The 27,088-nt window shown below is 38.5% G+C and overlaps 1 protein-coding gene across 36 annotated transcripts in view; it reads left to right on the plus strand.

Moving 5' to 3' along the window:
- The window catches only part of CELF2 (CUGBP Elav-like family member 2), a 683,959-nt gene that overhangs the window by 419,782 nt on the left and 237,089 nt on the right, over window positions 1–27,088 (plus strand). For all 36 annotated transcript variants that reach the window (XM_077472885.1, XM_077472887.1, XM_077472889.1 and 33 more), the window contains one exon: window positions 13,315–13,397. In XM_077472885.1, the coding sequence (XP_077329011.1) occupies window positions 13,315–13,397 (83 nt within the window). The remainder of the gene's footprint in view (window positions 1–13,314; window positions 13,398–27,088) is intronic.

Here is a 27,088-nt window from a genome sequence, read left to right on the forward strand (position 1 = left end):
CCTCCCCATTACCTCTGCCCATCCTGGAAGGAGGATGTGTCCATGGGTATCAGGCCCAGGAATCTTTTTAAGAGGAACTGAGGAGGAGGAGATATACTGAGAGTACACACTACACCCCTGTTGTTTTGCCCTGTCCTTAACATACTTTGACTCTTCGTTTGACAACCTAAGAAATATAGAGCAGCTAAAATCTCATGAGAAGGAGCTCTTGCAACAGACTGCTTTTCCACAGGAATCTAACTTCGTGCTTTACAGGTACACTAAAGAACTACTAAAGGCCAGCAGATTTTACAGGAGGAGGAGGCCTTGACATTATTAGCAGACCTTTAATTGTAGTGTACTTTAGACAGACAGGCACAAATTAACCACTTAAGGACTGAACCTCTTTCTGAGATTTCTTGTTTACAAGTTAAAAACATTTTTTTTTGCCTATAAAATTACTTAGAACCCCCAAACATTATACAGAATAAGAGAGAATAAAATGGCGGTCGTTGCAATACTTTCTGTCACACCGTATTTCCGCAGCAGTCTTATGCCGTGTACACATGACCGGACTTTCCGGCAGACTAGGTCTGAAGGGATTAGTCCTTCGGACAATCCGATCATGTGTGGGCTAATCTGATCATTTTTGGGACCTATAAATAGAACATGTTTCAAATTTATCTGTCGGACTCAATTCCGAAGGACTAAAATTGGCAAAATCGTTTGTGTACTGGTCCGACGGACCAAATACGGCGCAAAGGAAGCTATTGGCTACTGGCTATTAAACTTCCTTGTTAGTCCTTTTTAGTCCCGTTTACATCAGCATGTTCAAAACGAAAGGACTTATGAACAGACTTATTCCGTTAATGTGTGGCCAAGTCCGTTCGTTTGGAAAGTCTGCTGGAAAGTCCGCCGAGTAAATTGATATCCAACATGTTACGCTTCCAAATTGCGCACGCTCGTGGAATGGCGACAGACTTTTACCCTTAAAAATCTCCATAGGTGACATTTAAAAAATGCTACAGGTTGCATGTTTTAAGTTACAGAGAAAGTCTAAGCCCCTGTACACACGGTCGGAGATTTCGACAACCAAATCCGTCGGATTTTGTCCGTTGGATTTTGTCCGTCGGATCTTGTCCGAAACTGTTGCATACACACGGTCAGACTAAGTTGTCGAAAAATCCGATCATTCAGAACGTGATGACGTAATTTCGTTACGATGGGACTACGTTCAGGCTAGTAGCCAATAGCTTTGATGTAGGAATTTGATCTGAGCATGCGTGGCACTTGGTCCGATCAAAATGTTCTACACATGATCGGATTAGGTCCGACCGGCCCAGTTGGTCGGGAAATATTTCCAACATGTTGGAAAATTGGGTCCGATGGAGATTCGGACGGAATCAGTCCGATGCATACCACACACAGTCGGATTATCCGACGACATGGTCCGATAAGACGCATTCCGATGGATTCTCCAACCGTGTGTACGCGGCATTAGGCTAGAATTATTGCTCTCGCTCTACCAATCATGACAATACCTCATATGTATGGTTTGAACACTGTTTTCATATGCGGGCGCTAGTCACGTATGCGTTCCCTTCTGCACGCGAGCTCGTCGGGACGGGGTTGCATTTAAGAAAAAAAAAATCTTATTTCATTTACTTTTTTTTTACATTTTTACACTTTTTTTTTTTTAAAGAAAAAAAATTCACTTTTATTCCTATTACAAGGAATGTAAACATCCCTTGTAATAGAAAAAAGCATGACAGGACCTCTTAAATGTGAGATCTGGGGTCAAAAAGACCTCAGATCTCATATATACATTAAAATGCAATAAAATGACAAAAAAGGCCCTTTAAGAGCTATGGGCGGAAGTGACATTTCAACGTCGCTTACGCCCTGCAGTGATATGGATATGGGTGGGCCATCTTCCCCTCACTCGTCTCCGTACCCAGGCAGGGGACAGACGCGATCGCCTCAGCCGCTGCTGATGGCTCCGGTAAGCGGCGGAGGGCACTGGATCGCAGCGGGAGGGGGGCTCCTCTCCCGCCACCGATTAAAGTGATCTCGTGGCGAAACTGCCGCAGAGACCACTTTTATCTCAAACCAGACCGCTCACCAAAGAAGAGGATACTGGGGTTATGGCAGCTAGCTGCTGCCATAACAATGATATCCTCCTTCAAAGTACCGTCGTATAACGATGGTGGGCAGTCCGGAAGTGGTTAATGCAGTTTCTGTATTCTTTGATATATCATTAAATATATTTATTTTTAAATGCAATCAGTGGAAGTATCAGAATTTTATCTGGTATCAGTCTTTTGAAACCCCTGTTCAGCAGGAGGTCAAATGAGGAGAGAAAGAAAAAGATCAAAGAGCCAATCAATTAGATGCTGACTATGATCATACTGACAGGAGGACAAACCAGAGTGTCCGATTGATGAGATTCTGTTGCTTCTCTTTGACCATCCACTCACAGGCTGGCTGCATGCCCATGATAGCCTGGAATCAGGGGAAGTGTGTTAAATCATGCTGGCTGTCATACAAACTGGAAAAATGATGCCATCTAGTGGTGGAAAATCAGTTCTGTTTGTGACAGCTTTGTATCCAATATAACAAAAACTGCTCTTTTATTTTATCTTTTAGTTGGCTTTTTTTTTTCTGGAGTTCTTCTGAAAAGTATATTTAAACCCAATTACCAAATCTAAAATCTAAGACAGGGCAAAGCAACAGGTGTCATCCCCAGAAGCAAACACTTACCTCTTGGCAGATAGGATATCAGGGAGCATTAATCAGAAACTGTTTTTTCACCCTGAAGGGGAAAGGTAAAGGTTTGTGTTAATAAGGTTTTAACAATATTCCCTTCCCTTTCATAAAGGTTACAGCACATCTCTTGAGTCTACAGATGCTGATACTGCTGTATATTTATCTTGTTAGGAAGATAGGTCTGTCTAGTATTGAATCTACTGGTCAATGTTGGTCAAAAGTTTCTCTACTGTAGCCTAGCATCAAAAACAATAGCTTATCAAACTTTATCTTATAGGTACATGAAAAATGATGACCATTTGCATCTTAAATTTGCATAGAAAAACCTCTGTGATTGTTCAAATAAGCCTAATGGTCTCTCAATCATATATAATCTCAGTAAAGTCATCTACTGTATTTTAATGGCACTTCAAGGTAGTGAATATGAAAATTGTATATAATAATTGCCTTTGCATCCAAAGTTGCTTTGCTGTTGTATCTTGCAATTCAGCTTTTAAAAACGTTAAGTTAAACCCTTGGTCTGTAAGACTTACATATACATTCCTTTGCCAACTGGCATCTGGTGCTGGAAGATAGTACTGCTTTTGCTGGCATATCAATATTTGGCAAATGAGGCTTTTAAAGAGAGGTCTGTCAGGATGAGCTCTTGGAGAGGTATAAGCCCTATTATGTGGTTGAGTGGATTTATTTTTGGGTAACTCCAGTATATCTAGTCAACTCTTTAAACAGCTTGTATTATTCCCTCTGCACACTAATGTGCATCTTGAGTGCGACCCCCTGATGTCTTTCATATTCTAACCCATTTAATCTCTGTACCGGAGCGTATGGCTATACAGTAAACTTCATTCTGTTGAATGAAATTAGCATACTGCATTTATCATCGCACAGAAAGATTTTAATCAGCTTATGCACTGATCTGTAACTGACCCCATGATACCTAAATGAGTGAAATAAATTTGATTTTAATTTTTTTATTCATATTCTCAATTTTTAGTATATTAAACTATGAAATTGAGTTGGTCTATGTTAATACAAAAGGGGACCTTTAATATCTCTAGCGCAATTATTTATAATTATAGAAACTGGGGAAATAGTCATTGAGGATGGGTGTCTTTGACCTGTTTAACTCTTTCATTATGTAGGCAAAATTGTACAATTATCATCTCCTGTTGTGTGTCATGTGACAAGAATTAACTAGTATGCCCTTAGATGTATCTTTTACAGATTAAAAAAAAAATTTTTTTGTCAATTATGATATTGAATAAAATAATTGTGATATTCATAAGTGAGCACAATGATTATAATAATTCAATGAAACACTAGAGATTTGCCAGATAAAGGTGCACATTCAAGTTGTGTTAAAACAATTCAGTACAAGAGAAACATTGAGGCTCCAGCTGCTATAAATTTAAAAGCGTTGGCATATGTGGAAAATTCCTGTCTTGCTTAGTACACGGTTTTAAAATTATGCTTTTAATTTTTTTAATTAATCATATTTTGGTACATGCCTTACATTGAATTTGATTTACCAAAACTGGATTGCATAACATTTTCTAAATTTAAGTTGTCGTCTTTAATGTCCAATCTGAAACCTTTTTCATTACCTTCCTCTAGTGTAGGTCCACCCTTTAAAAAAGAAAAGAAAAGGTAGTATAAAAGCCTACACGCCCCCCCCCCCCCCCCCCCCCAGGTCCCCACTGCACTTACCTCCATGGATGATTAGAAAAGGAAGAGGTTTTCTTTTCCGTCTTTCCTTAGGAATTCCAGGACAGATCGGAGCGATGCTGAATAACCAAAAGGACCAATCAGAATCACTCTGATCTTTCCTGGAAGAAGACAGTGGATTTCAAATCCCCAGACTGCTGCACCACATGCATGGGCAGTGAAAGCTAAAAATCCATGGAGGGAGGTGTAGTGTGGACCGGGAGGGAGGAGCGTGTAATTGTAGGGTGTTAGTCCACCATTTCATTTTCCAGAAAAGGTGAATTTATGATGAAGGAGAACTTTAAATGAAAGAACCCTGATTTGCTGCTTTTAGCAACAACCCTTTTTCTTTTCTTAAATTTCAATGAATCAGTCTTGTGCCCCGTACACACGATCAGACATTCTGACAACAAAATCCACTGGATTTTTTACGTCGGATTTTGGCCCAAACTTGTCTTGCATACACACGGTCGCACAAAGTTGTCGGAAAATCCGATTGTTCAGAACGAGATGGTGTATATCACGTACGACAGAACTATAAGCGGGCCAGTAGCCAATAGCTTTCGTCTCATAATTTATTCTGAGCATGTGTGGAACTTTGTGCGTCGGATTTATGTACACACGAACGGAATTTAGATTGGATTTTATTGTCGGAAAAAAGATTTGATCCAAACTTTGTGTGTTGGAAATTCCGATGGAAAAAGTCAGATGGAGCTTACACACGATCGGAATTTCCAACAACACAATCCAATCGCACATTTTCCGTTGGAAAGTCTGACCATGTGTAAGGGTATCTAAACTCTTTGGGGTGGATTTACTAACCACAAATCAGCGGTCAATGTTGCAAAATAATTTTCCCTTAATTTTCCCTGAGTGAATGTGGTGAAAATTCTATTTTAGTAAATCAGCCCCACAGAGTAGACCATGAAAAGTCCCAGTGCAGTTTAGTCCCTCTTAACTTGTAATGGGGAGGATTTACAAATACTGGAGTGTGCAAAATCTGGTTCAGCTCTGCTTCCATGTTTTATTGTCGAAGCTTAACTGAACAAGCTGAAGTTTGAAGCTGATTGGCTGCCATGCACAACTGCACCAAAGTGCTTCAGTTTTAGTAAATTCCCCTCATTGTATTCATATTAAATGCTAAATTAAAATAGTGTCTAATGGAAATACTCTGTATAACTGGAAATTAACTAACTAATTTGCACAAATATGGTTAATGGTATGCTCACAGGGTTTTATATACTTTTAGTTTTGCAGAGCATACCCTCCTAATTTCTGTCCCTTTCCTTTCTTTCCCCCAAGACATTCATGCAAGTTCATATATGGCAAAAGATTTTTTTTTCCTTTTTTTTCAGTTGCTAATAACCTTTGGTGGGCTTCACTATGTTACATTACATTTCAACCCACCCCTACTGTGCCCATCTTTTTCCGCAGCCAGGTCAGATGCGATCATATCATCACAAACCTATGAAAAAAAAAGCTTTTCATGAATAACTTCAAAAAAAATATTGCTATTATACCATCACCATTAACTATCTTATAGCTGTTGCTTGGCTAGATATTTCCTTGATCAGCCATAGTCATGGTACATAGCCATAGTATAGAGAGGGCTGGTGTGAGTTCCATAATGCCATTATCATCTTCACTCAATAACTGCATTTTGTTCCACAAGACTGAAACATGAAGTGTGGCCTTCTTTGCGCCCAGCCAGTGGCAGTCATAATGGCTATTACAGTGATGATGAGGGGTGCCAATGGTGCAACTGTGACTTTGAACACATATAGTTTGATGAGCATAGCATGGTTTCTTGTATTGAGAGTGACTAACATGGCATCAGTAAATGATATTGGTATACATTTTATAGTTATACATTTTATATTTTAGTTATGATGGTTGTCAGCACTTTATTAAATTAAGATCAGTAACAGTAGCATTTACTATGTAAACACATTTATTTATTTATTTTAATATATGCTGTTTATATCGGTCTCTGTCATTTATGACTGAATCAAAAATGCCTTCTGCTCAATTTTTACTTTTATATATTAGTGATGAAAGGAATGTGTAACACGTTGCCACATTATTTTTTTTGTATTTTTATCATTTGAAAAATGCAGCTGCAGTCTACGCAATGGGCTGCACAGACGTGGCCTACTTAAAAGAAAAGCAGCTTCAGTGCATATAATGCTCTTCATAAGCCAAGAATTACCATATAATGTTACATTTAAACAGATGACTTTGCATGCTTGGCCTCTTTCTGTCAGTTTTAAAAGCCATATAAACAATGAACACACTGCATATAGAAAGTTATAACATTCCGCTCACAGGCTCCACATTTAGGAATCAGAAATGGTGTTTATTAAACCCTGTGCAGCATAGATAGGTGGAATCATGTAAAACCAAGCCTGCCTTATATTACCTAGTCTACCTTCTGCACATAATGTACAACAAGAATGACATTTCATATTGATGTATTATATTTCACATCAGGTTTCATTTCACACACCAGAACAGAGAATGCAATAGCATACTATTTAGCACTCTTCAAATGACTGGGGTTTACCAACGGCCCATATTAAGGCACAATTAGGCCTCTAAATCAAGTCCATATAGTGCCTGATACACATACAGTACACCTGGATTTTTTATTAAAAAAATTTATTTAGACATGGCACTGCCATAAACCAAGATTTAGCTCTGTATCAAAGACTTGTAAAGTATACACATGTGTACTCTGTATGTAGCACTGTGAGGTACATTGCTTGGATTACATTCTTGGTAATGTTATTCATCTCGGTGAGATGTATAGGGTAGCAGGAACTCCCTTGTTGCACTTTGCATATTGCTTGTTTCCCACTTTTAAAAAATACTTTTAGTTGATCTTTTTCTGTTGTTGTGGTATCTAGACCAGTAATGGCCAATCTAAAATCAATGGACTACATGTCAGCTAGATAGACTACCCTTGTAATCTTTCCAACTTCCCATTCCAGCTATAGTTCTATGTAAGTATTAAGGAAAAAATGTGTAAAGCTGAACTCTGGAAACCAAAAATTCAACAAAGTATATTCTTCAATATCCAAAAAAGATATCAATTTGCTTGCATAAAATGTCTTTGCTAACCCAGTTATGACCTTGTAAAAGTAGTGATGTCATCACTGTGTTGTACATAACTCATGCAAAGAGCAGAGCTGTAGGAGGGGCTTAGCATGGGAGGGCATTAAAGGCTGCCGGTATATAACTATGAGGGGGTCAGAAAAAAGATTACTCACCCTGCACGATGAGAGAGGAGCAGTGACTGGTCTTAATTTAGGAAGCTCCTGTACAGAAGCAAAAGGGTTGCTAAAAGTAAATAGATTGTTTACTTTGCAAAGGAATTTTGCCACAGCTTAGTGAATTGGCTTGTGTAATTCATTTCGTAACGAATCGATATTTAGCCGAATTTTGCATCTTTTGGACATTCGGATGCATCCGAATGTCCGAATAAAAAATAACGAATAACAACGAATACGAAAGAAATATAACAAATGAATTCGAATGAATTCGACATGATTCGGTAATTCTTTAAAGATCTAATGAAACAAAAGGTCAGCTCAAAGTAAATCTTATAGTCCAATCAGCTAATTAATTTTGTGCCGGAGGATGGATTACCGGCAAAGTGTATTCCTGAGAACTGTGTGAGAAGGATGTTGTATAGTATTTGAGCCGAGGAGAAGAGACGTTGTCATTGTGTGTGTTAAAAGATTCAATAAACAAACGACTTTCCAAACTACGAATCATTATCACGAATGTCTATACCATGGCACCCCAGATGTTTTGGAACTACATTTCCTATGATGCTCAACTACACTGCAGAGTGCAAGAGCATCATGGGAAATGTAGTTCCAAAACATCTGGGGTGCCAAGGTTCGCCATCACTGGTCTATACATACATAAATAGTGAATTTCAACGAATACGAACGAATGAATTCGACATTCTACGAATAATAACGAACTATCCAAAAACTTATTAACATAACATAACGAATATAACAGAACGATATTATGTATTTTGTGTGTATTTTTGAGTGCAAGAGCATCATGGGAAATGTAGTTCCAAAACATCTGGGGTGCCAAGGTTCGCCATCACTGGTCTATACATACATAAATAGTGAATTTCAACGAATACGAACGAATGAATTCAACATTCTACGAATAATAACGAACTATCCAAAAACTTATTAACATAACATAACGAATATAACAGAACGAAATTATGTATTTTACGAATGACAACGAACCGAAACTAAACAAAGTTTTCCGTTGTGCACAAGTCTATTAGTGAATAAGGTGAAAATTTACTTTGCAAAAAATATTCAATTATGCAGGTAAAAAAAAGATATTTACTTGTACATGATTGGATGATGGGAGGCAGAAAAGCTTTACCTCATTCACAAAGCTTAGTGAAAATCCCCCAGCTTAGTAAATAGCCTATAGTAAATCAGACCACCGTTTCACACAAGATTATTACACATATCTGAAAAAATACACATGCCTCTATATAGATAAAATGTGCTTGTCACCTAGATCATCTTTAATGTCACTGGTGGAAGAAGAAACATTGTGCTCTGTTTTTACATCCTATCGCTCAGCATTAGGTTTCATTCACATAACCATATAAAAAAATAAAAAAATAATAATAATAATAATATATATATATATATATATATATATATATATATATATATATATATATATATATATATATATATATATATATATATATATATATATATATATATATACACGTTTAATTATGAATCTGAACACAGCTTCCAGGTGAGCCATTCACACACGTGTGTGAACATGCACTGTATTTGAGTCCATAACACAGAATCCAAAAATATGTCTAAGAACATGTGTATAACGCATGTATAAGTGTTTGCAAAGTAAGTCTAAACAAAGGGGGAAACTAAATTATCATTATGTACATATACAGTACATGTCGTTATGTGTCTTTACGCATTTGAACACATCTATATGTAAAAGTAAACGTATAATGTATACCGTAAGTATTTTCCTGATCATTACACAGGTACTTTTCTTCTAGAAAAACATGTGTAATAACATCAATAGCATTTTTACGGCCATGTGAATGAAGCCTTAAACCTACTTGGATCTTACTAAAATGGCATATTGATAATCTTTCTATTATTACTACACATTTTGCTGAACATCCTTAAGCCTAGTAAACATGGGCAAATGCCGGGCGACATCGGCCAGTTCAATAAAAAACATCCAAGATTTGGCCAGTGTGTGTGGCAGCTGGTCCTACAGAAGCTGGCCATTTGCCCAGCTTCTGTTGGACAAGCATACTGGAAAACCAGCAACCGACTGGCTCATGATCAATCGTTGAGAGAGCTGACCGGAGTGTTCTAATGGGGGGCAGTGCCAGAACAAGGTCATCAAAGGCAAAGATGCCAAATTTGCCCCCCCCCTTTATTATGTGCAAGCTTATGAGGAGGAGGCACCTCCTACTGGCTCTCTCCTCCATTCTTTGCTGCTGTCACTACTCCTGTCAGCCTTATAGTAGAAGGAACTTGTGGTTTCCCCATCCATACAATGCACGTTGCACCCAGGGAAGCCGCCCCTTCTGCCCACCCCTTGTCCCGGCCTTCCCCCTGTCAGAACACATTAGCTCAGCGGGGAAGATCGTTGTCCTAACCTCTGATTGTTAGTACAGAAGCTCTGAGCTGTTATTTTTTTTAAAAGAAAAAAACTGATAGTGTGTACCAGACTTTAGAAGGAACCACAATTGAAGCTCACTAATGGGCTTAGTCAGTAAACAGTACAAGAAGCAGTAAGTGAAAGAGATCACTCAATTAAAGCCTGTATGAGATTGATTCTAACCAGTTATTTTAGATGCTATGCTTTGTATTTGTCATGTTTTCTTTGCACCGGTTTACTTAAATAGTCAATATTTGCACCGGGCTGCCCACCAGTCTTGTAGATGCAACATGGTAGCATAGGTATAGAATATTTAGTGACAATTTATAGGCATATTTCTTAGTACAAATTCAGTTTAGCAATTTTTCAATATACTAGGAAATTATAAAAATGGACACCTATAAGTATAGCCACTGGAAAAAAACAGCATCTGAACAACTGGTGTTATTCAGTAAATATCTGCTAGTTCTTCAGTGAAATGCTGATAGTCCTTCATTGCAACCAGTAAAGTGAACTCTGCTTAAATCAGACCATTTAATGCACATAAGAATTAACAAGAAAAATTACGTCTCTAATTACATTTTTCAGCAAAGTGATCTAATTCTTAAGTGCTAATACCTAAGTGCAGTAATCCATAAAATCCAATAAGAATTCATTGGGTCCTGGTATAACTTAATCTTAGTGAACTCTCATTGGTTGTTGCGGGTTACTGTTCTTGCAAATTAGCTACCTTTGTTATGTAAGGCCATGTATGGAACAAAGCTAAGTGTTCTATTCATAATACATGTTGCTGTGTGCCTTATACATTCACACTGACATCACAAATAATCGCCATGATGTGTGTGATATACTTACTTCCTATGAATATCTCAATTAGAAAAAAAAAATCATTATGGCCACTAGATGGTGCTGCCAATCATAGGAAATCAACATTTTCTAAATACCAAGTCACACTGTGAAAATAATGACAAATAAGTACTACAACTTTAATTGAATCAAACAATAAAGTGGAAAAATGATCATATAATGAATATTAAACAGTCCATAAAAGTTGATCTCCACTGTGTAGATATCACAACAAACACCCAAGAATGGTGATAAGAGAAAGAAATTAGCCTTCCATCTCCACACAAACTGCAGTTTACTGACTGCTATAGACCTCTTGTTATAAGCGATCGTAAAATGCCTGTGACTTGATACCCAGCCAGGGCCTTTGATTTGCACATAGCAGGGATCCCAGCATCTTCACAGGGGTTTATGGCTCATATAGGAAGGTTAAGGCAGATGTATTCCGAAAAAAAGAGATAAACATCCCCCATAGCATAAAACCGTAAATACATTTATTTCACAAAGAGTAGCAAGAGGTATTGCACTTACATTTTATAAAAACATTGTATGCAAAGTTAAAAGAAAACCAAGTCGGCCGGCCGTGGTCCGGGACTTCCGTGTATCATTGTGATGTCAGCACGTTACTCCCCCCTACTCATTTCGTCTAACTGATGTCATCCTGGGTGCATAGGAAACAAACATATTAGACAGATTAGGGTGATTAGTCATGTTGGCTGTGTGAACACTTTTGCACAGCAATTTTTTTTTATAAATAGACCCCTTTGTTTCATTACTGCTAAATAATGGAAGGTATATCATTACAAAAACTTGCGACTCATCTGTTTCCTGAATGCTTTGAAAATTTATATTTCCAAAAAAGAGAGATGGGTGGAACCCCTTCCATTGGCCAATGGATTTCAGTAATTAATTAAACTTACTGGATGGAGAATCTTACCGCTTCATTAAAAAGTCAGGAGGATGAAGTTTGATCTACTTGGTTTTATCAGAATGACTTTGCATTTATTATAGAATACTGCACCTAAACCTAACCCATGTTCATCACCAGGATACCTCCAGACATGGCAAACCTGGAGTATTCAGATAGTTTACTACTGTACCCACCCTTATTGCCTAGACACTAGTTGGAGAGAAGACCAGCTTAATCTATCCACTACCCCTCTTTGGTCTTCCTGTGCTCATCCCTACCAAGCCCCACTTTATTTTTTCTACCCAATCCATGCAGCCTAATTACATAGAAAAAGTTGTTCTTTCATTTACTCACAGTTTTGCACAGGACCACCTGTTTGACTGTGCAAAGTTATGAGGAGCTTTATGCCGTGTGTTGTCCCTTGACTGTCAATTGCTGCACTATGTTTAATGCTTTGATACTAAAATGTGTTCATTAGTCTAATAAATAGTCTATTTCAGTGAGTCATGGTTGCAATATACAACTCTCAATCATATGTAACTTTACTGTGTTGAATGTTGATTGCTTAAATAAAGAATTGACCTTGTGAAAAACAAAGTATTGTGTAACATTGTGCTATACAGCAGTATTTTATTTAAGCCACAGAAGCACACTGTGATTACACTTATGCAGAAGATTACTGTATTTAGCTGAAGCAGTGTGCTGATGAGTCATTTGATTGATCAGAGCTGCATAATACAAATATATGATGACGTTATAAAGGTTTTTCCAGATGTTTTTTAGGTGTGCATGATTTTTAGAAATGTGAAAAACAGTACTGTTGATAGACTTTAAGGTTATCATACAGAATCGATACCCAAAGATTGATATCTAATTTAAGATGACCATTAATAGTCTATTCAATGATCTTACCAAATAAGAACCAGTTGTGGACGTTTTCATGTCTTTGTCTCTTTGCTTGATACAGTAAAATTGTTCCCTTTTTTATAATAAATTTATACGAAATGAAAGTGTATAGTTGTGTGAAAACAGGGGATTTTTTTTTTTTACTTTGTTTAATGTTTCCACCCACTATTTAACACACAAGTACTTTAGAAGTCACATAGCCCAAGCCATGTTAATCCCAAACATCCCCTCCATCCATTCAATCAATTTTCAATAGAATATAAATAAATTGCAAGGAAATATCATTCAAAGCTTGGCCTGTCTACAATATATTAACTCAGAGTATTTTAAAATTGTGTTCTACTAGAAGTACATTTGGCATTAATACTTGTACTCTATTGTACATGTTAGAGGGAGTTTTTAAATCCTCTTTCACTATACAGTTCATTTATCTTCATTTAGGCTGTACCTGGATCTTATATTCAGGCATTTCCTAATCCCTCTCTGTGTCTGATCCGCAGGTTGTTGTTTCGTAACGTTTTATACAAGAAAAGCAGCACTGGAAGCACAGAACGCATTGCACAATATTAAAACTTTACCTGGGGTGAGTACATTCTTCTTCTCCTTGACACTGTGTCATGATTAAATGTCATTTATTTGTTCTGTTTATTGCTAGGGAATAGCTCTCTTTCCAAAGAACCAATGGGGAAATGATGAAGTGTGAACTGCTCAAAATGACTGGGCTGCAATGGACTTGTGATGGTGTCGAGCTAATCCCTTAATTGTCTCAGTCAGATGGCTTTGTGTAGAGTATAAAAAATGCACTTTAGGCTTTATCTAGGAAACAAGCATTACATTACTGCCTTACCGTTATAATCCTGTTTTGTTTAGTTTTTTTCCTTTTTTTATCATTATTGAAACAAGCACACTAAACTCATTTTAGAAAGTGAGAGTCAGGCTTGCTACTTGCATCCAGTGCAGCCAGAGTTGTAAGAATATTTTGTGGCATTTGAATTATTTATTTATCAGTAGCGGTAACTAAAAATGTAAAATATGTTATTTTTCCAATACTGGTGGTATGTTTCGCATACTTTGTTCATTGGTGTGCAACCAGCATGGGCTTTTTGATGTCTTAGCAAGTCCCCATCCCATCTCCTAATTCACTGGTGTGTACATTGTGCAGTAAAGACATAAATCACAACTGATGCCACTTAGAAATGACACACAGTAATTGTATCAACTAATTTAAAGTAGAAAACAGCTTTGTTCTATTAATTGTTGAAGGATCATGCTGGTTGGATGTAGTGGGTTATAGAAGGAGTGTAGGCAGCCAAGTGACTTACTTATTAGGGCTTCTTATGCATGGAGTTCTTGGTTGGAATCTCGACCAGGACCTCATTTATATTAAGTTTGCATGTGCTCTCTGTGTTTGCATGGATCTCTTCTAGGATACCAGAATCCTCCCATACTCTAAAGACACACTATTATGTTCTTTGGCTCCTGTTTAAATTTGCATAGTATGTGTATACAAATTGGCTGTGCACATGTGTCATCACAAGCTGCATGCCAGTCCCAAGCCTCTGTAAATAAGCAAAGACCTGGAAACCCAGACCTGGAAACTCTCCAAGGAATTTTTATGGAAAAGGCTCTAAGACCCCTTTCACACTGAGGCGCGTTTTAGGCTAAAAAAAGCATCTGAAATGCTCCTGAAAACTGCTTCACGTTAATATCAATGGATCCTTTCACACTGGGGCAGTGCACTGGCGGAGCCATGAAAAAAGTCTTGCAAGCAAAATCCTTGGAGCATGTTTGGAGTGCTTAAAAAGCACCTCAAAAATGCCCCTGCTCATTGAAATGAATGGGGAACGCTTACAAAAGCACCTGAAAAGTGCAGCGAAATCACTTCAAAAGCACAGAAAAAAAGGTTCTTTTGAGTCATGTGACCTTAAAAAGCCCCAAAAGCAATTGAAAAGCTCTGCAAAAATGCCTGACGTTTTAAGGACAGTTTTCGAGCACCTCAGTGTGAAAGGGGTCTTAATTGTGTCAGACATGGTGGCTAGAGAGCTAGATAAAATTGCCCAGTCAGATGTCACTGAACAGATATCACACGCACATAAAAAAAATATGGGTTGGAATCTTAAATGAAACCTTATGCCGCGTACACACGGGCGGACTGTATGGCGTACTTAGTCCGTCGTACAATCCGACGGACAGTCCGTCATACTTTCGACTGAACGGACTTGACCACACACGGATACCCAAACAGTCCGTCGAAAGCTTGCGCGATGACGTGTACAGCACGTACGACGGGACTAGAAATAGGAAGTCCAATACACAGCAAAGCACCCTTCCGCCGTGTAAATCCTTTCTGGGCATGCGCCATTCTTAGTCCGTCGAACTAGCCTACTGACGAGCGGATTGTCCGCTGAAACCAAAGTACGACGGACAGAATTTAGAAAAATCCGAAATACTTAGTACGCCAGACTGCACGCTGAAAAAGTCAGCTGAAGCCCACACACGAGCGGACTGTCCGCTGAAATGTGTTTCGACTGACTAAGTACGCCATACAGTCCGCCCGTGTGTACGCGGCATTAGAAATAAATTTGCCTAGATTATTATATATGTCTTCATTTTGTTGAGATTTATTGGGAGCCACACCTTTTTGTAATTTTAAAAGAGAAGTATGGGATTTGCTTTTTTTGTGAATCATACTTACCTAGGTGAATGAAGCATTGGTACAATGCATCTGTCCCCCTCTGGCTCTAACACTGAGAACCGAGTGATCAAACACAATTGATAGCTCAGTTTTCACAGCTCCATGAGCAGAGAGCTGGTGACTGTTAGTCACCGACTCTCTGCTCTGGCCCCGTCCCCGCACTCACTAGAGAGCTGGACTGGGAAGGGGGTTGGAGAGGCTGGGTCACTAAGCCTGGTGCCGGTCTAGGCATGTGGGCAGATCCCGACCATACGGTAACGATCTTTCCTGAGCTAGGACCGCTCTGTGACACTATTTAAAAGTGGGCTTCAGTCCACTCTCTGCTGAAAATGGGTCATGGGAGTACAAAACTAACTGCACTCCTGTGATCCACAGAAGTACAGCCAAATGAACTTTGGCTATACTTCTCTTTTAAACCAATGTCCAGGTGACATTGGCACATCTGGTTTACAGGAGATTGTATTTCATACTGATGATCATGGACAGACTCTGCTGCACCTAATGTAGCCACAAATGGCACTGCAGCCTCTATATGTATCTGTTTATATGTGAATATATTGATGTGTTTCCCACACAAATGCAATCTATCAACAATATGTCAATAAGATTATAGTGTAAACTATAAAGGCCCATCTTTATCTGGTAAAAAGAGAGTCACCACAGTTTTCTTGAAGACAATTCATCTGTTCATATTCACATAGTTATTGGTGATTCAGTATTACCACATAATATACAGGCAGAAGATAAAGGAGGCCATGGAGCCAAAGTATCACTTTTTTGACCCTTCAGCTCCATTCAACACCCTTAGCATTTCTGTGCATGATTGGGACCAAGGGAACATCATTAGTGAGCCAGCTGTGCAAATGACTAAAAGACAGCTGACTCCTGATATAAAGCAGAGTTCCACTCAGAAATGAAATTTCAGCTGATCCAGTGTCACATTTGGCACCTTTCAGGGGGGAGCAGATACCATAAATCCAGGTATTTGCTCCCACTCCTGGCGAAAGATTGCTGCAGTATCCGCAGTGATCTACACCATGTCTGGCCCCTCCTCCTCCTCCACAGTTCCCAGAAGACAGCAGCGACCAGTCAGAATGCGCACCACAATTCGCGCATGCTCAGGTAGGAAAACAGGCTGTGAAGCCGCAAGGCTTCACTTCCTGATTCCCTTACTTAAAATGCTGGTGCCTCCACCTGGAGCCAACGGACTAGTCGGCTTCGGGTGAGGACATTGCGGGCATCCTGGACAGGTAGGTGTCCTTATTTTAAACGCCAGCAGCTGCAGTATTTGGATATTGGTGCCGGAGGCGGCTAGAGAAATGAGTAAGAACAAGACAACACTGGATTCTCTGGGCTATGTGAGCATGTTTATCCTACATAAAGTACAACATAGTGTCAAAGTTAAGTAGAATGTAGAAATAAAACTGAAATTCATGGAGAAGAGTGAAGTTCCTCTTTAATCATGAAAGCTCTTACTTTTAAGATGCTTATAATTTCATATAGACTTTTATCAAAGCATTCTAAAATTGTGGTTACAATAAACTATTCTGAGATATTAATGCTTGTAAGAAGTCATGTGACCTGTTCTTTTAGAATATAAATAGTGTTATGCAAATGACTGATAAACAAGAGCTTAGCAAAGGAAATATGCAATGGTAGGAACAGCATTTATCATCTTCAATGTAAAGCATAAATATTTGATTTCTGACATATATTTGTCACCTTTAACAAGTCACTTCTTACAAATGACCTCAGGCTTTAAGAATAAATGGTTTATTCTAGTACAGCAACTGATTGTACATAGGCTTGGGTACAGTACTACCTGAAGACATGGCTAGTATTTCTAGAATTATTAGATGTCGCTAGTATTGAGCTCAGTGCCTGAACAGCTTCCATGTTCATTTGTATCATGACCAGTAGCCATTTAGTAAATACATATGGCAGTCATTCAGAATTTATGCCATACACAGTATCATTTAATTGGATAATTTAGCATTTGCTGTATTAATTGGGTTAGTAAGCCTTTGAGATATTAAAACCTGATGCTTTCCCTTGGAGAATAATTATCATCTAGACAACAAAAATGCACAGAGAGGTTTCCTTAGTCCTACAGCATTTCAATATTGGACTCACATGTGGTGGCAGCATACATGAGGAAACAACCATACAGTATATGCCATTCATTGCTTTTTTATTCATCTGTCATCAAAATATTTAGTAGGGATTGCTTTGTATCAGCAAAATTGTCTTATAGCAAAAAAGCAACAAATGTTTATTTTTTTTATTTTTAGTATTGCTAACACTGGTATAGGAGCAGGAATTGATGCAGTTGTAACAGTGAATGGACCTAAGATAGTGGGCTATGCTTTTTATCATTGTCAGGTTACTACATTCCTCCTCAATACACACACTTACTTTGTACATGTCGGGAAAACCATGAATCAGACTGAGACAGAAGTGCAGTTAAATCGCACTTGTTTAATAATAATAAAAGAAAAGGTAAATAGAGTAATTGTAGTCAAAACATAGCCAGAGTTCAGGAACTGGAAAAGATAGCCAGACAAGCCAAAACGTCAGGGAATCAGAAGCAATGCCAGCCAAGCAAGTCTTTAACAGGAACACAGGAGAGCGTCTCTAGAGATGAGACCAAGGCGAAGGCAGAGACCACCGGACTGGATGGCTTAAGTAGGCAGGACTGACACGCAGGATCATCAACAGGTGAGTCACTGTGGAGAGATAGGAGCTGGCAATTAGCCGACAGCTGAGCGGCCATCTCAGAGAAGTAAGGGCTGGGCCCAGCCCTGACAGTACAGTGCTATAGTTTTCCTTAAAAAAGCAGTTTTCCATCCCTAAATATAAAGACACTCATTAAAAGCTTTGATACAAAACTTTTCTCTTTGCATACGGTATCTCTCTGAGACAGATCAGCCCTTTCAAGATGTATCTTAAAGCCATAAAATGAGGGTAACTGCAAGCATAGCTGACCTAACCTATTTGCCACCTCTAAAAAGGCTAATTTTAACCTAAAAATAACACTCAGCATCATTCTTCACCACTCACCTTCCCCAGTCTGTTACAAAAAGTGAGTACCTTTTTTTAGGTGGTACTCGCTCCCATTTCCCCATTCCCTACCTAGGCAAGGATGGGATACCCTTGGCTTGCCTGCCACAAAGGTGGCCTCCTGGGATACATGTCTTCCTCAAGAGGTGTTTCTGGCCAGCTCAGTAGAATGTTTTAAGAAAGGCCTGGATTCTTTCATAGATACACATAATACAACAGGATACTAATATTTATACTTTTATATTTAAGTTGATGAAGGGAATATCATATTGCCTATTGGGAGATCAGGAATGATTTTTTCCCTGCTGGAGCAAATTGGATCATGCTTTATTAGTTTTTTTGCCTTCCTCTGTATCAACTGTGGGTATAGGATTATATATATAATCAGGCCTACAGGACCAGTCTCCCTACAGTCCATGATCTTGCACATGTGCAGTAGGAGGCCTCCTGTGAGTGATCAGAAGGTGACAGAGAGGTGGTACAGAAAATCAGAAACCCTGCGAATAGCTGGGTACGTAAAAGACCATGCTGAACTTCATGCGCTGATAATATATATAATAATAATAATACTAATAATAATAATATAATCACACACATATGTTGGACTTGATCTTATTTCGACCTCACCTACTATGTAACTATGTAACTATATAAAAATAATGATGTGTTTCTTAAAACCCAGGGGCTAGAACACTTGTAGCTGCTGACTCTTAGTATTCTCATCTGGGTAAAGTTACTCTTTAACCAGTTACTAAAATTCATTACAACTTATACTATTAGCATACTTCAATTGATTTCTTCTGAACTTCATCTATGGCATCTTATCATCCTTAAATCCTTAATTTGTGAAAAATGTTCTGGAAGTATGCATTGAAAAATCATTATAATTTCCATTTTTGGGAATACTGTTTGGAAGAAAAGTGTAACAGAGGCTGTCTTTCAGACCCCCATTGCTTAACATGTTTCCTGGTTGCTCAAATGGATATCCCAAAGCAGAGAGAGGTGAAAAGATGGATGGGATAGGATAAATTAGGCATCTCACAAACACTGAAACTCCAGGTTCTTTGCTTGTGGGTCATGGTACCATTCTGACAGCATAAATCGAATCACATCCTGTGTCATATTTCCAGAGAAAGCTATCATATGAAAGCTTGAAATTAAATTGTGTATGTATTGAGCACCTTTAGGTTGTCTTTTACTCTAGTTGTTATAAATTAACATAATCTGTTTTCCAAAAGGTAAAGCTTGTTTTCAAATGGCACCACAGTGTTTTGAAGTTAAATTATTGCCTGCTTTCACATTCACAATCAGGGACAAGTTCAAGATTTTAATTGGTGCGCCAACATTTTTTCTTCCACTAACTACTTTAATTCTATGTATGTATTCAGGTCTGAATCATTCATTTAATTTCTTTAAGTTTGAACAGAAGAAATGAATTTTGGCTGACATTAAATTGTTCTGTTTTATAGATGCACGTAGATATTGCAGCCTTTGCCTAATATAGCTAAAATCAGTATGATAGAGCAACAACAGTTATTTAACCACTTCAGCCCCGGAAAGAATTTACCCCCTTCCTGACCAGGCCATTTTTTATGATACGGCACTGCGTCGCTTTAACTGACAATTGCGTACTCATAAGACGCTGTACCGAACAGAATTTATGTTCTTTTTTTCCCACAAATAGAGCTTTCTTTTGGCAGCATTTGATCACCTCTGCGGTTTTTATTTTTGCTCTATAAACAAAAGAATAGCGACAATTTAAAAAACAATACAATATTTACGAAAGGCAAATCTACTTTGCACTGCAAGTGAACTTGGAAGTGGAGTCGCTCTAAATCTAAGGGGATAGATTTGAAATAAGTGCAAGCTCTGCTGATTTTATCATCCAATAATGTGCAAGCTAAAATTCTGTTTTTTATTTTCCTTGCATGTCCTCCTCGGATCTATAGCGACTTTATTTCCAAGTGCACTTTTAAGTGCACTTGCAGTGCAAAGTGGATTTTCCTTTAGTAAATAACTCCCAATATCTTTTACTTTTTGCTATAATAAATATCCCAAATAAAAAAATAAAACAAAAACACATTTTTTCCTAGGTTTAGGCCCATATGTATTCTTCTACATATTTTTGTTAAAAAAAAAACGCAATAAGCGTATATTGATTGGTTTTAGTGTATACAAAATAGGGGATATATTTATGGCATTTTTATTATTATTATTATTTTTTTTACTAGTAATGGCGGTGATCATCGAACTGCGATATTGCAGCAGACAAATCAGACACTTTTGACACATTTTTGGGACCAGTGACATTTATACAGTGATCAGTGCTATAAAAATGCACTGATTACTGTATAAATGCCACTGGCAGGGAAGGGGTTAACACTAGGGGGCGATCAAGGGGTTAACTGTGTTCCCTAGGTGTGTTATAACTGTGGGGGGTGGGACTGACTAGGGGAGGAGCAAAATCTGTGTTCATATTTAGTATGAACACACGATCTGTCTCATCTCCCCTGAGAGAACCTGGATTTGTGAGTTTACACACACAGGTCCCAGTTCTCGCACTGTCACAAGCGATCGCCGATGCCCAGTGGTCATAGCACCCGCTATGCACTCGCATTAGATCCGGGGACAGGCTTCAGCTGCGCACACGCCACAAAGGCATTTTAAAGAGCCTATGTACAGCTACAGTGGGAGCAGGGGAGCCAACCTGCCGCAGTATAACATTATATATAGATAATACATTGTATATACATTGTATATAATAGATAATAATACATTGTATAATAGTATGCGATGGCTGGTCCAGAAGCAGTTAAAGGCTATGTTCACTTTTGGAGCATGTTACACATTACAATCATATTTAGGGTGTAACATGCTCCCACCACACCCCCCAATTCCCACCCATAACAGTGGGTGGTGGTTCCTCTCCCCTGCACCACTGTCCATGCAAAATGAGTAGGGCTGTGTGGGGCTCTGTCCGTTCAGCCACATTATTCATTCACAGCAATCTGTGAATGAAGAAACTACAAGTCCTGTCTCCCAATGAGGCAGACAGCTTGAAGTTTTCAGTGGACTGTGAGGGCACTGATGAGCTCCTCATAGTCAATTGACATTTTCTCCAACTTCCTAACAGAAAGCCGGTACAGAGGAATAGATAATAAAGCTGATAGATGTGTCTGCAGGAGCCTACCCACTGATCATGGATGGAATGCTTTGCAGGTTCCTGGGGGACAAAAATAATAAATGTACTTTTTTTTCTTAAAAATACATGCATTTATTATTTTTTTCCTTAACGTGAACTTATCCTTTATGGCCCTTGGGCACTTTTTTTGAGACTCAGAAACCTTTCTACAGTAAGAGGACAAGCCCAGGAGCAGATATAGACCTGAGGTTGTCTTTCGCCACACCATTATAGTATAAGACATTTAGTAGACTGCTATTATTTGCAAAGTGTGTGTGGGCGGAGGGTGCACTTTTGAGCCAAGCACAGAACATAATACACCAGTCATGAATACTGCTGCCAGACTCATCCACCTTACCAGCCATTCCGTGTCCACTACCCCTCTCTGCCAATACCTTTATTTGCTTCTGCCCACCCTACAAATAAAATTTAAAATAACAACAACCTACAAAACCATCCACGCTCCTGCTCTTTAGCGTGCTTGTCTCCCCACCCCATGCTCGCCTGCAGGACTTCTCTAGAACCTTTCCCATCCATTGGAACTTCTCCTCAATCTGTCCAACTATCTCCTACAATATTCCTGAAAACCCTCTCTTTAGAAAAGCCTATCTTGCCTCTACCTAAAAACTGAACTTTTATTTTCTTCATCTGCTCATTCCCTATAGTTGTTACTTTTTTTTATCACTTGACTCTCCCTTTAGATTGTAAGTTCTAATGTGCAGGACTCTCTGGTTTCCTTTTGCATTAAATCATATAGTAATTGTACTGCCCTCCCCTCCTCCAGTCCTGTTCCAGTACTCAGTATAATGCAAGATAGACTAGTTCACTGCAAGAGGATACAAGCCCTTTATAGTTTTATCCAGCTGAATGGCGATCCAGTTTTGAGGTGACTTATTTTATTCAAGTTAAAAAAATATGCTCCTGTAAATGGATACTCTATCCAAAATGAGAAAGCTCTTCTTGACTAATGCCAGTAGCACAGCAAATGTATATCCCATCCAATCCTTTTTAAATGCCTATTTCAATTTGGTGTGCTTCATCAGTAAAAGCACAACAGTTCTCATCATCGTATGAAGCACTAAGGATCACCACAGAAGGTATGTAAGCAGCCACTGCTGATCTTTCAGTAAGTTTACTGATGGACATGTGGGTCCAATGGCTTAATTTTTTTTTTTAGGCTGCTGGTCTGGAAAAAGAAATCTCACCTTTGTTCTTTAGACTGGCTTTACACTGGCTTTACTTCCTGTATGCTTGCTTAAGGCCTGTGCCGCGTTGGCTGAATTGTGCTATATGTTATATGTTATGCTGAAGACGGATACTGATATTGATTTTCTGCTGGACATTTCAGTGTTATGCCTGCAGCCCGTATTTTATGTCCCAAATATAAAAAGACAACTGTGGTAGCAAGCTTGATCACATGAATTTAATTCTTATCAATGCAGTGCATATTTGCATTGTAAACCCAGGGGTTTTTTAATCACAGCCTTAAAAGTAGGGCCTTTAGTGATGTTCCTATACCAGAAGAAAATTAATCTATACCTGTTAGAACATTTACTGAGCCGCATATACATTAATGAGGTGTTTTTAAGTTATATGCTACATGATAAATGTACAGTATATGCTCTTTTTTTATCTATATAGGCATGGGCTTAATGAGATTTTTATTAATGTCATAAAGGTAACCTGAAACTTTCAGTTCTAATCCAGTTTGCAGTGTGTCTGATTTGATCAGCAACACTAGAGGGTGCATGAATCTGTGTCTAGAGCTATCCCTGCAGGAGCTGCTTAATTATGATTGGTTCCGTACTCTGCCTCTCAACCCTAAGAACAGTCTCAACCCCTCTGTCACACCTGGCAACAGTGTAAGTGCAAGGAACAATGAGAAATAAAGGTTATGATAAAATACAGAAATTGTCTTTACTTCAATATTTCTGTGGATAAGTAACAAACAGTAACAATATATATATATTCAAGGAATGCAAAGGGAGAACAATAACTGAGGTTATGAGCAATACAGCTCAATACTATATTCAGGCTGCTTTCAGAGGGATTCAAAGCCTGAGAATAACCCCAAGAGCAGAGGTACATGGCAAATAAATCACAATATGTCAATCTGTGATTACCTTTACTCAGGTTGGATATATGGGTCCAGGCAGGAGGAGAGCAGAGGAATGACCCTTTTTTTTGTCAGGTCTCTCTCTTCTATCCACAGACACTATAGGTCCATCTTCAAACACTTTATTCAAATCAACATGTAATGGCTTAACTTCCTAAATAAACTGTCCCACACACCCATTGCATATACAAAGCCCTGAATATGTATGTGCAGGTCCGTATGGCACTGGTAGCTTCAGTCCTTTTGAAGAAAGAATAAGACTTTGTGTCTTTAGCTAGCCACTTTCGTTGGTTCACTTAAACTCCTGAATAGCAGGGCCAAACAATACAACTGGACCGGATTATCAAGTGAAGAAGGCAGAATCTTTCTCAGGAAGGTGAAAGGACAATGGTATCTGTATACAGTGTCCTTGGGAATGGCCTTATCCTTTAGCCCTGTGGCACTACAAGCGTCAGCAAGATGACTAACAGCAATGATGCCTGTGTCTGTATACAGTGCCCATTCTTTTGTGGTGCAGTGTCCCTGTTTCCTGAAAATGGGCAAAAGCCCCCTCACCCAATCCTGTGTTCAAGGACCAAACTGGTCACCTCACACTGGAATGCTTCACCGTCAGTGTAGGTGCACCTGGATGTGCACCTGGGATCCCCTCTCTCAGGCTGGATTTCCCAACTGGAGGTGGAGGCCAAAATTGTGCACTGAAATAACCTGGGAGGCAGTACCTCTCCCTTAGGTCTGATCTCTTCCCCTGCCTCGTGCTGTCTGAATTCCCTCAGGAGACAAGATGTAGTCCTCAGCTCATTTCTAGTGTAGAGCACCCTGAGCTTTATAGTTTCATGCGCCATACAAGGCTGTGGGGCCTTCTGATAAGGGGGCTACATGTCCCTCTGATTGGCTGCTATAATTGGCTCCTCTTCTCCAGCCAATAAGAGCACAGGGGAGGAAACAGAAAGTGGGCGAATGCCTGTCCAAGTGCCGCTCGCATTAACAGTCAGTGTTGATGGGGAAAAGGAGGGGGAAAGATCCCCCTGTAGGGCTGACAGGCATGCTCTCCCTCATTGTGTATTCACAACGGCCAGCTTGGTAAGGCCGCGGGAGAAACAAGACACCCGCTACATGTGTAATTAGGATTTGGAATCTGGTGATTTACTAGATTGCAGAATGTGTCTAAAGTGCTGCTTGCTTCTGGTGTATTTTGTAACCTAGTCCTTACTGTATTAGGTGCATTTCGAATACTGTACGTGCAACCCCCGAGGTTTCTAGTTACTAAATGTTATTAAATGTCATATGTGTCACTCAACTATTAGTGATGAATTGCTTAACACAGGGAAGTTATTAAGTAAGAGTCTTAGCATGCATCACTGCCCATATCAAGTCACTTGATGAAGTAGGTCTCTTGCTTTAGTTTGGCTTGATAACAAAATTAACTCTAAATTTGTAATCTGAGTACATTCAGTTACGCAGTTTAGATAGCTATTTAGTTATTTTGAGTACACAAATTTATAAAATATAGGTCTCTTAACCCCTTGAATAGACCACCAACTGACTGAACATAGATGTTGTTTACTTCTATGCTAGACATATTTGCAGTACACACTCTCCACGCTTCTAAGTAACCCCAGGCAAGAGTAAGGAAATAGAGCAGATGCATTTTTATTTAAACATTAACTTCAGAAGTGTAGTAGTCAGTAATATTATAATGAAACGTAAGTTTAGTTGTGAAAAAATTGCCTCCAGGTGCCCTATATACACTGCAAGGATTTTAGAGTCTTTTCTGTGCCCATTTAGAAAAAAAAAAGCTTTGTATTAACCTTTTTTAAAATGACTGTGGTTGGGAGGGTCTATCTTTAAAATAATGACCAGACCAGTCCCAGCAGTTCCTTCATAATTTTGGTGGTGAATATTTTTTAAAATGTCTAAAATTAAGAGATTTTTTTCCTAGAGATGTTTTGTAAAGGACATTCACTGGGTACTCTATTTTTGTTTTAGAAAAATAATGACTGCAGGAATTGTGGTATTTTTAAGCTAGAACTGCATTTAGCAGGAAGTGGAAGTTTTCTTGAAGGACAACTAAAGCCAAAACCTTTTTTTTGCTTGTGAACGATTTCTAAGTTCTCTTACATAGTTTGTCATATCAGTTTGCTACCATTGTTTTAGGATGTATTATATGATTCCTACCAATAGATTCTGTGCAATGGAAATGTTAGCCAGCTTATAGGAAACGGTTGCTTCCCAAAATATTAAATCAGAACTATTGTCTTAAAATTAAGTCCTTATAGATCAAGTCAGGTTGGCTCCTTTTACAGGATTAGCTATGTAAAACATTAAAAATATGTGCCTCTACTGTTTAAAACTGAGTAAAGCACTGTCTCACCCTTCTCTGCACATGCTCAGTTGCTCTTGATTCTCGGCACTGTGCCTAAATTGAGAGCCACTAGAAGCCAATCAGTTGACAGCTTTAAGATTTACTGTGATGTATAGTTTTTGAGACCAAGTAGAGGAGATGCGTTTTCAATAAGTAAGTGATTGCACTGGGCTTCAACAAAATTACAGCCTCCAGCAAGAAGAAACAGGAGCAATGCTGAAGGCAATTTGCTGAACACACTCATTTTGGTAGCATAATTATTAATGTGGAATGTAATGTTTATCAAACTGTTATGGGTCAAGTTACACAATATTAAATATGTCATTTTATGGTGTGAAAACTCTAGATAGCAGTTCATAGTGAAATTAGAAATATAAGTAACCTAAAGCTGTCCACGATAAGCGTGAAGCTTTTAACAATTTGATCACTGTGTGTATTGGTCTTGTCATTTAGATAAATCCAGCCACTCCCCATTACATTAAAACAATGACAGTGTAATGATCTTTATTTAATGCCTTAATTTAATTCTTATTTTTTTTATTATTAAACTAAGCAAAAAATAAATAAAAAATTAAGCCCGTATTTGTTTTCAAATATACTACATTTGATGGGCTTTTCATAGTTTTATTTTGCTCTTTTTGAATTTTTAACAGAGCATTTATAAATGGCAACATTTAAAATGGCAGTACACATTTTATTTCTTATACTTTTTCCTTTTTTGGTTATATTAAAAAATAAATAAATAACACACAAATTACAATATTAAACATATCCTACTGTCTTTTTAACATGTTTAATGTGCTATTGTCCCACCTTTCTTTTCTACTATCTAAAACGCCTCCAGTAACAACAAAATACAC

This window comes from Lithobates pipiens, unplaced genomic scaffold (assembly GCF_037356315.1).
Source record: "Lithobates pipiens isolate NorthernLeopardFrog02 unplaced genomic scaffold, aLitPip1_a1.2 Scaffold_8, whole genome shotgun sequence".
NCBI lineage: Eukaryota > Metazoa > Chordata > Amphibia > Anura > Ranidae > Lithobates > Lithobates pipiens.